The sequence below is a fragment of the Pogona vitticeps genome, chromosome 1 (assembly GCF_051106095.1).
Source record: "Pogona vitticeps strain Pit_001003342236 chromosome 1, PviZW2.1, whole genome shotgun sequence".
Taxonomy (NCBI): Eukaryota; Metazoa; Chordata; class Lepidosauria; order Squamata; family Agamidae; genus Pogona; species Pogona vitticeps.
In genome coordinates this window covers 332,063,027-332,075,224 of record NC_135783.1, presented here as the reverse complement: position 1 = coordinate 332,075,224, position 12,198 = coordinate 332,063,027, and the positions used below count along the sequence as shown (strand labels likewise).

Here is a 12,198-nt window from a genome sequence, read left to right as displayed (position 1 = left end):
ATTTGTTTTGTAATAGTGGGAAATATTATCTATAGGACTGAATGAATGCTGTAAATCCCTGGATGCTGTTCTTGCATTTCTAGTTGACCAGGAACATTTGACTTTCCTAGCTCTGTATGATAAACAATAACTGTGAAACAGAAATGCTGAAACAAGAGCTGAATGCAGCTTTGTAAACTGGTTGCTCCATTTGACAGTTATCTCCATATATCTATATACCCAGAAACTAGTTTTAGCAGCTCAGCCAAAATAGAGCTCTATTCCTCTTTATCACAATCCTACTTGTACCAATAAGTATTCATATTGTGTTTGGAAGAGCTTACTCCTAGATAGCTATGCATAAGATAGCAGTTTTTGATCCTGAAGGCGGGAGAGATGGAATAACGGTTTGTGTATGGTTTGTTGGCCATGGATTAACATGAGAGAGACAGAGATACTTGGGCTTGTTTGAATGGTGGTTGGCTCACACTGCTGGAAAGTCAGCCCAACCCTCCTCTTAGGTTGGAACTGAAGAATGGGGATTTCTGTATTTTTACTCTGAGCTCTCCAAAGATCAGCACAGTTTGGAGATAATCCCTGCTTGTTCCCTGCCTCAAAGCTAAACGTGAAGGCTACACTTGCCTGACTTTGCCATGGTGAGGCAGGGGAAGGTGTAAGATCTAATTGAAACAGGTAGCTGAAGATGTACACCTAGCTGGTGTCTCTCTGAAAACAATTGTAGTGACCAATTGACAAGATTTAAGGCTGGCTTTCTGAGGCTTGTATCTCACAGCCCTGTCTAAGTGAATGTATTTGATCATAGAAAACTTTTTTTGTTTGCCACAGGAAATACAAATTTGCCATAGATTGCCCTGCAAGACAGTTTCCTAAGGGAGGCTGACAGGAGGACTGTAGCCCTGTTAATTCTCTTGGATCTTTCTGTAGCCTTTGATGTCAATTGGCCATGGTATCCTTCTGGGAAGGCTATCAAATTTAGGTATTGGAGGCTCTGGTCTCAGCTGTTTTCATTGGTGGCCAATTCTAGATGGTACAGTTCAATCTACTCTGTTTCCCCGAAAATAAGACGTACGTGAAATATAAGCCCCAGTTAAGTGAAACCCCACCCTCCACCATTGGGCAGCAACCAAAAGAAGATGGCATGACTATATTTGAATAGATGCAGATTGTTGTACATGAAAAAAATAAAACATCTCCTGAAAATAAGCCCTAATGCATTTTTGGAAGCAAAAATGAATATAAGACCCTGTCTTATTTTCAGGGAAACACGGTACCACTTTGAACCTCTGGTGTGGGATCTCATAGGAATTGACTACCTCCCCAATACTTTTTAATATCTACGTGGAGCTGTTGAGAGACATCATAGGGAGATTTGGGTTTGCTGCCTCTAGTATGCTGATGACACTGTGATTTTTTTTCTTGTGTGTGTAAATTTTAGACTTCATAGTTGTCTCTCACCAAATTGTTTGAATATATGTTGCTATGTGAGATATTATGGGATTTTAATTTTGATCTGTCAACCATCCAAATTAGTGCTTGCACTAATGGTGCAGTATACAGTATCAATCAAATCAATACATACATTACATACAAATATTGCTAATGTGATTGGAGATTTAAATATTCCTGTGATGAGTTAATGCATTTTAATAATAATTGTTGTTTAAATGTTGGGCCAATTAGATGTTGATTTTAAACAGCAGGACACTTAAATGATTTTCTTGACACAGATCTTCAATTTCTACCTCAGTAGCTATGCAAGAAAAAAAAAGTATATCCATCACATATGAAAGGGTTTTTTTGTAAAAAAATAAGAAAACTCACAATCTGTAATCAAGTCAGCTTTTTCTCCCGTTAAGGGTTTTGCTCTTACTAGTTATGGTAATAATTGAGAAGGGACATAAATTTGAGAGTATAAAAGGTTGTTTCTTTAAAAGCTGTTAGACTAAAATAATCTGGAGATTTTTTTTGTGAAGCAAGAGGTGGAAAAAACTTTTTAAAATGGCAATGAATTGATAGATTGGTAATATCTGTACAAAACAGAATCAAAATTTAAAATGTTTTGTCATGTCTCTTGCCACGTAATCTATAGCTTTCTCTGTTTCAAGGCCAGTGGGAGTGCTGTCTAAGACAAAGCATGTACCTTGCTTCATTCTAAATCAAGACTCATAATACTCCTATTTTGCTACTTGTGGTAGAAACTACCCTCCCCCATTTAATTAATGACACTTAATTTAAAGTCATCATGGTGATGACAATTGCAGTAATTGCCGACTTCCGACAGAAGCAGGAAATTGACCAGTACAGCAACCAGAAGTCAGTAAAAGCAGAACTGTTTAAAGTTGCCTTTTATTAGTTATCATACCTGTGATATCCAATGTCATTTTAAATTGTTTTTTTTATAGATACGTTAGCTAGTCAGTAGTTTGATTGATTGATTTGTTTGTTTGTTTGTATTTGTATACTGTTTTCTATTTATTGCTTCTTTGTTGCATGCTTAAGTTGAAATAATACACAAATTATTCTTAAATAAAATCCTACTTCAATTCTGACCCACTGGCTATATAGCTGTTGGCATAAGTAATGCAAGTTGAGCATGCCTATCACATATAAGAAGGAAACAAATTTAGACCTATGTATAAAAGTTTGCCCTGATATAAAGCATTTGTGATGCTATTTTCAAGCATAGACCATTTTGGAGTATAGGCCACTGATACCAATAATTTTGTGGCCATAGCCTTCAAGGTGAAATGCTAAAAGTGAAATTCTGTGAAATTCTAACACTAATTTTAAATGTGTCATAGCAAAGAGATATAAAATGAGTTTCTTAGATTTGTGAATTTTTAAAAAAAGAAAGTGATTGAACCTGATACCTTCTGTATGCAAAGCACATGCTGTCCTACTGAGTTATGCCCCTTGCGTTGATCTATAATCTCTACTTTGCTTTCCTGGAGTTTCCCTATAAAAGCATTGTTGCCAACAGTGCATTGTAACAGAGTTTGTGAGTTTTAATGGCATTTAACTGAATTGTTTTGCTGCAGGCAGTAAAGACCTGGTATTTTCTAAAATGTGATGATTCATTTTCAAAAAGAGTACATGTGTTTCTACTTGTCCATGGTTTATGATGCTAGTGTCTTGTGCCCAAGGATGCAGGCTTAAAATCTTTTCCCCATTTCACTCACATAGTCTGTCTTCACTGTTTTTTGGTAGAGTGAAAGTGCCTTAAGGAAAGTAGTGCCTTTATGTTATATATATACAGGATCATACATGCTTCTACAATATAAAGCACACTTTGTAGGTTTAGAGGATATAGTCATTGACTCCCAAGTGCCTTTGTTCTTCACAGAGCAGATACGTTTAGCCTGTACTCCTTGTATCTGTAAGAATCATAAAGCTGAAAAATGAAAAATAAATTCTAAGAACTGGAACTTCCCCAAATGTTCTGTAGCCCTTTATGCATCGACCTCTGCTGAGCAAGATATGAGTTGATGCAGGTTTTATCAGTCAAAGTAGTTAATTAACTTACTGTAAAAAATTGTGGGTGTTTTTTTTTTGTCGTAAAAGTAATTTAACACTTGCAGATCTGTTAACAAACAGCTCATGGTGAGGAAAATATGTTTTCTCACTTCAATTAAATAGGGCATTGACATAACTGTGTAATTAAAAAAATATACTAATGATTTTTATGTTTATTTTTGTCAGACATGGAGGCAAAGAACCTGCTTGACCTGTGTGTTAAATTTCATAATGGATTATGGGATCATGCACTGATGAGCCAGCAAGTGGAATGCCTGTGTGACTGAAGAAAATGGGTGCTAATGCTTCGAACTACCCTCATTCGTGTTCCCCAAGGGTAGGGGGAAATTCTCAGGCACAACAGACGTTCATAGGTAAGAATTTATATTTTTCCTGTCTTGGGAGTTTTAATTCATATATTTCCATATCCTGTGTTTACTTGCAGTATCTGTCATGGAGTTGCCATTGTTTGATAAACAGATTGGTTTGTGTAATTGCCACTGAATAGCACTCAATATTGCTAAAGCTGCCATGGCATTGCCATTTTTACCTGCTTTCTCTTTTCATGCTGTAGCAGTTTTTCAAGTTTCCAGTTTTTACCCAGTTCTCAACTAAATTTGCAGTATCTGTTAGTTTTGCATGGGAGTTGCATTTGATCTTGGTGACCTGTAATTCCTGCTCTTTGTGACGCTCACTGGCTACTATTTTGCAAGTTTCTCAGACTTCCTTTGAAGGGCTTGAGGACATAACAAAGGACACAACATTATAAACAGTATGGAAGAAATGAATGAATGGTAAATTTTATCCTCTTTATTACTACAGCCTGTGCTGAAGTTGATCTGTGCTGAGCTCAAGCTAAATCACCTTTAACATGTAGTTTTCATTTGAATCTTTAAAAACACATAGCTAGAATTAGGACTGTGACAAATGATGAAGTCATATAGTGAATAGACTATTATGTTGTAAATAATATTTGGTCTGTTCAGTATAATAGTAACCAGTCATATTGATCAAACTGGGGTTTCACTGGAATATGTCATGCATTCCGTAGCTTTTTTTCAAAAGCCTTTGGTGGCAAAATCTCAAGGTGATCTTAGCATTTAGTTAGCTGAACAATGTTCTGTTTTTACATATGGCTGATAAACTGATTTATTGTGAGTGTGAGACTTATGCCTTCTCCCAGCATTCACATACTCCCTAGTTCTTTCAACATGACCTGAGAGCGTGATAGAAGCTGTTATGTCCCTTGTAGATTGAATGTACTTGAACCTAGACCAAATATGGCAGCCCTACTTGTGTTCTTTGAAACAGACGGCAGTATGTCTTTTGACCTCATTTATAGTCTTTTCTGTGACTCTAAATTCCTTTCTTTTTGGAAATTTAAAACAAACAACAGTGTAATTCTTACAGAGAAAACAAACAAAATGCAGAGTTTGGAAATACATCTTTCTTCTTCGTGCCATCTTTGTATGCACAGAAAATGGCTGTGTGTGCCTATGTGACACTGCTTCAGAAAGTTCCAGGGCTTCAAAAACTAAAATGCCTCAGCCTATACAATCTGTTGACAGCGATGAGGATGCGACAGTTTTGGATCCTCAGTTGTCAATCTGAGGGTTTACCTCTCACTACTGATGCCCAGTATAGAGTCTTAGTTTCAGAGGGCAAATGCCTGAGCCCCTCTTTGCAGAGTGTTGCTGCCTTACTGAGAACACCATTGCCTCGGAGCCTGCTAGAAGATCAGTCTTTGCTTCCACTCTCTGACAATGAACGGTGGTCAAAATTGAGATCCTTCTCCCTTACTCAATCGTCTCCACAACTGAGACACCATGGTAGGGAGAACAGGTGCTTAGGTCAAGTATTAATGGATGAGTTTCAATTGTTGAGACCTGAGGATGTGGACAGGATGCTTGGATCTGTCCGTTCTACCACCACTCCGCCTGACCCTTGCCCATCCTGGCTAATTGGAAGATCAGCTGGGGGGGGGGTCACACCTGGATCCAGGAGGCCGTGAACGCCTCTTTGAGAGAGGGAGTGGTCCCTACCACCTTGAAAGAGGCGGTAATTTGACCACTCCTTAAAAAGCCTAACCTGGACCCAAGGCTGGTGGTCAACTACCGACCAGTGGCGAACCTCCCTTATTTGGGCAAAGTGTTGGAATGGGTTGTGGCCGGGCAACTCCAGGCGCTGCTGGATGAAACAGATTTTCTGGATCCATTTCAGTTGGGTTTCAGGCCGGGTTTTGGCACGGAGACTGCCTTGGTCGCCCTGTACGATGACCTTTGCCGGGAGAGAGACAGGGGGAGTGTGACCCTGTTGATACTCCTGGACCTCTCAGCGGCTTTCAACACCATCGACCATGATGTCCTTCTGGATAGGCTGGCTGGGTTGGGAGTTGGGGGCACTGCTTTACGGTGGTTCCGCTCCTTCCTGGCTGACCGTGTCCAGAGGGTGGTGCTGGGGGACAGTTGCTCTGCCCCATGGCAGTTATGTCATGGGGTTCCTCAGGGCTCAATACTGTTCCCCATGCTGTTCAACATCTACATGAAACTGCTGGGAGAGGTCATCAGGAGGTTTGGGCTGAGGAGTCAGCAATATGCCGACGATACCCAGCTCTACCTCTCGTTTCCCACTAATCCAGGTGAGGCAGTTTCTGTGCTGAACTCGTGTCTGGACTGGATGAGGGTTAATAAATTGAAACTCAGTCCAGACAAGACAGAAGTGCTCTTAGTGGGTGCTTCACCAGACAGGCTGAAGGGCCATTTTACTGCCCTGAATGGGGTTACACTCCCCCTAAGGGACAGGTGTGACAAACCCCAGACCTACTAGGGTATGCCACACTTTCACTAAGCTGCCACCAACCATTCCCTGTAAGGAGTCACACAGACTAGGAATGGATTTTTAACAAACAAAGGAATAAGGTTTATTTAAATAACACACAGGGAAAATAAAATGATCAAATGAATAAGATACAGTAACGTGGCTTAGTCTCAATCATACATACACCAGTTTGGTTCACACAGAACACCTTTAGATAAAGCACAGACCCTGAACCTATCAGTTCTGGCTACCCATACAGACACCTGAACCTATCAGGTTGGTACTGACTGACACACAGTAGTACCCTGTCTGACACACAGACTCCCACACCAGCTTCTTCTTCCCAGCTTCTCCTTCCAGCTTCTCTAAACTTCTCCACACAAGCTCCACATATATATACAGTACAGCCCCTCCTCCTGATGTCCCGCCTTCCACTCCCCATAGGATGGAACTTTCCCTCCAAACCCATGACAGACAGGTAACATCAGTGTTGTATGTAACACCTCCCCTCTTTATAAGTTGTTTTGTAGGGGGAAAGCTAAGGTGCTTTTCACCAAAAAAACAACCTGGATCCAAAACATACAAAAACAGTTATATAACAACATACAATACCATACTTACTTATACTTACACTCCAAACATGTCAATTAGGCATTTAAACATTTACCATTTCCAATACATCAAGTTACCTTTATTGATACAAACCACGCATGTTTAATAAACAAATACATTTAACCTTTGGTCACCAAAATATATACATAGTCCATGTTTCTTTCACCGTCTTCATTCTTCAGGTCTTCTTGACAAGGCGTCAGCAACACAGTTCACTGACCCTCTGACCACCTTCACTTCAAAGTCATAGTCTTGCAGGTTTAAAGCCCACCTCATAAGTTTACTATTGTGGGTTTTCATTGTCTTTAACCATTGCAGTGGTGAATGGTCAGTGCACAGAATAAAATGTCTTCCCCAGATGTAAGGCTTGGCCTTCTGGATCGCGTAGACTATGGCCAGGCACTCCTTCTCCACGGTTGCCAGATGTCTCTCACCTTTCTGGAGTTTCCTACTCAGGTAGGACACTGGATGCTGGTCACCATTCTCATCCTCCTGGAAAAGAACTGCTCCTACCCCGCTGTTAGACGCATCGGTGTAGATGATGAACTCCCGGTCGAAGTCTGGAGCACGCAGCACTGGATAGTTGATGAGGGCCTCCTTCAACCTCCGGAACGCCTCCTCACAGTCGCTGGTCCACGGGATGCGGTCATCAGTCTTCTTCCGCGTCAGATCGGTCAGCGGAGTCGCTATCTCGCTAAACCTCGGGATGAACTTTCTGTAGTAGCCCACCAACCCAAGAAATGATTTGACCTTTTTCTTGGTGTTGGGTCTAGGCCAATCACGAACTGCTTCTATCTTGGCCTCTAGGGGTTTGATCACTCCTCCCCCTACTATGTGACCCAAGTATTTTATTTCTGGGCTACCCAGCTGCAGTTTGTCCTTTTTGCAGGGCCTAGGCCAAAGCACTTCCTCCCCTGGGTTAAAGTGCCTCTCCCTGCCTTCCTGGTCATCCAAAGCTTTCTTTCTGACCTTTTGAGCTTGCAGGGTCTCTGCTGCTAGCTCTAGGTTTCTCTTTAGGTCATTCCTTAAAGAGTCTATATATGTCACAACGTCTTGTGGGTCATCCTGGGTGATCTGCTCCCAATTTTGTTTGATTAAATCAAGGGGCCCTTTCACCCTTCTCCCAAACAAGAGTTCAAACGGACTGAACCCGGTACTGGCTTGTGGCACTGATCGATAAGCAAACAAAAGGGATTGCAGCTTCTGGTCCCAATTGTTTGGATTCTCTGCCAAGTAAGCCCTAATCATGCGCATCAGAGTCCCATTGAACTTCTCCGTTAACCCATTACTTTCAGGGTGATAGGCAGTGGTTTCCTTGTGTTTAATTCCACAGATTTGCCATAACCGTTTCATGAGCTTCGATGTGAACGATGCGCCCAAATCTGTGATTATTTCTGAGGCAAATCCCATCCTGGACATATACCCCACCAAGGCATCTGCCACTGTGTTAGTTTCAATGTTAGTCAAGGGAATGGCTTCAGGGTACCTCATTGCATGGTCCACAATGGTGAGAATGAACCTGTTCCCCCTCTTTGTGGCCTTGGGCAAAGGTCCCACAATATCCACCCCTATACATTTGAACGGAGTGTCAATCACAGGCAAAGGGCACAACTTTGCTTTGGTCCTGTCACGGTTATTCCCCTGCCTCTGACACACATCACATTGTTTACAGAACTCCTTGATCTGCTTCCCTATTTCAGGCCAGTAAAAATTCTGTGTAATTCTCTGTTGTGTTTTGTTCACCCCTAAGTGCGCAGCAAACATGTCAGAGTGCCCCCTTTGTAAGATCATGGGGCGATACTTTTCAGGTACCACCAGCTGACTTCTGATCCCATCTCCCCCTTTTGAGATGTTCCTCATGGTCTCTCTATACAAAATTCCCTTTTTCTCTAGAAATCTCACTGAGGTTCCAGGTGTTAGCTGGGCGTCTGTCACCTGTTCAAAACACTTTTGGAGAGTGGCGTCTGCCTTTTGCTCTTGGCCGAATCTGCTGTCCGTGTTTAAAGTTTCCACCACAGCCTCGGAACTCCCCTCTGCTTCCGTCTCGGGCTCTCCAATACCCCCTTGAACTGTCCCTGTGTTAGCTTGTGAGCGTGTAATCACTAGCACCCGTTTCACATGTTCAGCCAGGTCATTTCCCACGAGCACGGCTGCTGGCAGAGTCGATGAAATCGCTAGCCGCCAAACTCCCCTCCAGCCTTGAAAGTTCACAGGTACCTCAGCTACTGGCAGCGAGATCACCTGTCCCTCAATCCCTGCCACCTTCATGCTCTCATTTGGAATTATATACTCTCTAGGAATAATATCTGGATGGCACAGGGTCACCTGGGAACAAGTATCCCTTAGCCCCCTATACTGATGGTCAAGTATTCCTATGTCCACCCCTGCGGTTTCAAACAACTGCGAATCTGTCCTCACTAGTAAGCAGCGCTTGACCTCCACAAGAGGACCATTTTCCCCAGCCTGATCAGCAGATGTAACTGTTCCAGATTGAGTAGCCATGGCAACAGGGTCCCTCAGTGACAAGGAGCTTTGCTCTTTCTGGACACAGAACACAGCTTTTGGCTTGGTTCCACTCAAATCATGAGGCAAATTTCCCTTTATCTGCTTCCATTTCTCACACCCTGAGATTAGATGGCCCTTTCCCTGACAGAAATAACATTTTCTGCTGTACTTGGAGTCTTTCTCATCTGGTTTTGGTTTTCCCTCCAAAATCTGGTTCCTGGACTGGCTCTGCCCAGAAGTTTTATCAACAAAATGGCCGCCCATTTTTGGCGGGCTCTGAACTAACCCTTTGGAGTACTTAGGGTCCCATGTTTCCCTCATGTTTTCTTCAGAATAATTCAGGTTTTGATGTTGTGCCTTAACCTGTGTGCCTTCTTTTGGTTTCTTTTCTAGCTGCAATTTCTTCTCTTTTATTCTCAAATCCAGCTCCTTTTTCTTAGCCTCAAACTCAGCCCTGATCTGTAAAATTTCTTCCTCAGCCCTAGCTTTTATCTCTTTTACTTTTTCTTCAGTCTTATCTCTGATTTCTTTTAATTTAATGTCTTTTTGCTGATTATATTTTTCAAGATCTTGCTCACTTTGTCTGGCCTGAGCCTCATACTTTTCTCTTTCCGAAATTTCTTCAACTGATAAATTGTTATTTCTCTTATTTAGGAATGTTAATTCTAATTGTGCCATTCTAATTCTGTGTTTCAGTTCCATCTCTTCTATCCTCATGGCCATTCCCCTTTTCTTGGCATCTGCCTCTGCCTGACGGATTTCAGCTCTTTCTCTGGCCTCCCTTTCCAATTGTTTCATCCTAAATTCATGCTGTTGGGCTAGGAGCATTTTTCTGAGTTCTAAGGTCTGTTCTCCCGTGCTCTCCTCCTGCACTGAGCCAAATTCCTCCTCAGAACCTTGGTCTACCTGTGGGTCTCTTACTTCCCCCATTTCTGCCATTTGGCTTCGAGTCAAGGGCATAATCCCCCCCCAGAACAGGCTGCTTCCAAAAGTCAAGCCTCAAAATAAAGCGACCACTTTTTTTTTTCTTTTGCCTCAGAACCAGCCTTCTATAGATTGCTGCTGTTCTTCAGCACTAACTTGCAACTGTTGCCAGCCAGAGTCCACCCCCCTCTGCTAGGCCTCTCAGCAGACATGTTAGATCACTGCTGCTTCCCTCAGCTTTGCCTCAGCCTTTTTCCCGCCAAAACAGGTTGCCTCAGAGCTCCCTAATCTAGTCCCCAATCTGAGGTGGCACGTTCTTCCACTAGCATACCTCCCCGTGAGGTAAGCCTAGAAGATTACCTACGCGCTCTCAGATTGTCCCTGACTAGACCCCCCTTGCTCTGGGCACACTTGCCAAGGCTTTGCTGTACCACTGGACAACTGGACCAGTCGTATCCCACACGCTGGACACGAATCAATGTGACAAACCCCAGACCTACTGGAGGATGCCACAGTTTCACTAAGCTGCCACCAACCATTCCCTGTAAGGAGTCACACAGACTAGGAATGGATTTTTAACAAACAAAGGAATAAGGTTTATTTAAATAACACACAGGGAAAATAAAATGATCAAATGAATAAGATACAGTAACGTGGCTTAGTCTCAATCATACATACACCAGTTTGGTTCACACAGAACACCTTTAGATAAAGCACAGACCCTGAACCTATCAGTTCTGGCTACCCATACAGACACCTGAACCTATCAGGTTGGTACTGACTGACACACAGTAGTACCCTGTCTGACACACAGACTCCCACACCAGCTTCTTCTTCCCAGCTTCTCCTTCCAGCTTCTCTAAACTTCTCCACACAAGCTCCACATATATATACAGTACAGCCCCGCCTCCTGATGTCCCGCCTTCCACTCCCCATAGGATGGAACTTTCCCTCCAAACCCATGACAGACAGGTAACATCAGTGCTGTATGTAACAACAGGGTCCTCAGCTTCGGGGTGCTCCTGGACCCCAGTCTAACACTGGAAGCCCGGGTGGACTCGGTGGCCAGGGGCGCCTTCCTTCAGCTGCGGAAATTATACCAGCTACGGCCCTACCTGGATGAGTGGAGTTTCATGACAGTTACAATGCACTGGTAACATCCCGCATAGATTACTGCAATGCGCTCTACGTGGGGCTGCCTTTGAAGACGGTCCGGCAACTGCAACTGGTCCAGAATCGAGCTGTGCGGCTGGTGAGTAGTGCAGCCGCCAGGGAACATATCAAGCCGATTCTGTATAAGTTACATTGGCTACCAGTTGCTGCCCAGGCCCAATTCAAAGTGCTTGTTTTGACATAAACGGCTTGGGCCCTGGATACCTGAAGGACCGCCTCCTTCCATATGAACCTACCCGGCAGTTAAGATCTAGCCAGGGGGCCCTTTTGAAAGAGCTGTCCCTTAAGGAGGTAAGAGGGACGGCTTGTAGACAAAGGGCCTTTTCGGCAGCTGCCCCCAGACTATGGAATGCCCTCCCGACTGAGATTCGTCTGGCGCCAACACTGATGACATTTCAGCACCAGGTCAAAACCTTCCTGTTCCAGAAGGCTTTTAATTGAAATAATATTAGCTGTGGGTCCGATGGCAATTTATATATATATATTAATTGTATTTTAATTGTTGTAAACTGTATTGTATTTTAATTGTTGTAAGCCACCCAGAGACCTTTGGGTAGTGTGGGCGGCATATAAATTAAATAAATAAAAATAAATAAAGAAAAATAATAAAATATGATCATTCTTGCAATTGCCACCACATTGCTATTAACCATG

The 12,198-nt window shown here is 42.8% G+C and overlaps 1 protein-coding gene across 3 annotated transcripts in view; it reads left to right on the top strand.

Annotated features, from left to right (window-relative positions):
* BTBD7 (BTB domain containing 7) overlaps window positions 1-12,198 on the top strand; it is a 100,041-nt gene that overhangs the window by 27,497 nt on the left and 60,346 nt on the right. For all 3 annotated transcript variants that reach the window (XM_072986599.2, XM_020802210.3, XM_020802211.3), the window contains exon 2: window positions 3,700-3,887. In XM_072986599.2, coding sequence (XP_072842700.2) covers window positions 3,806-3,887 — 82 coding nt within the window. In that variant the 5' untranslated portion in view covers window positions 3,700-3,805. The remainder of the gene's footprint in view (window positions 1-3,699; window positions 3,888-12,198) is intronic.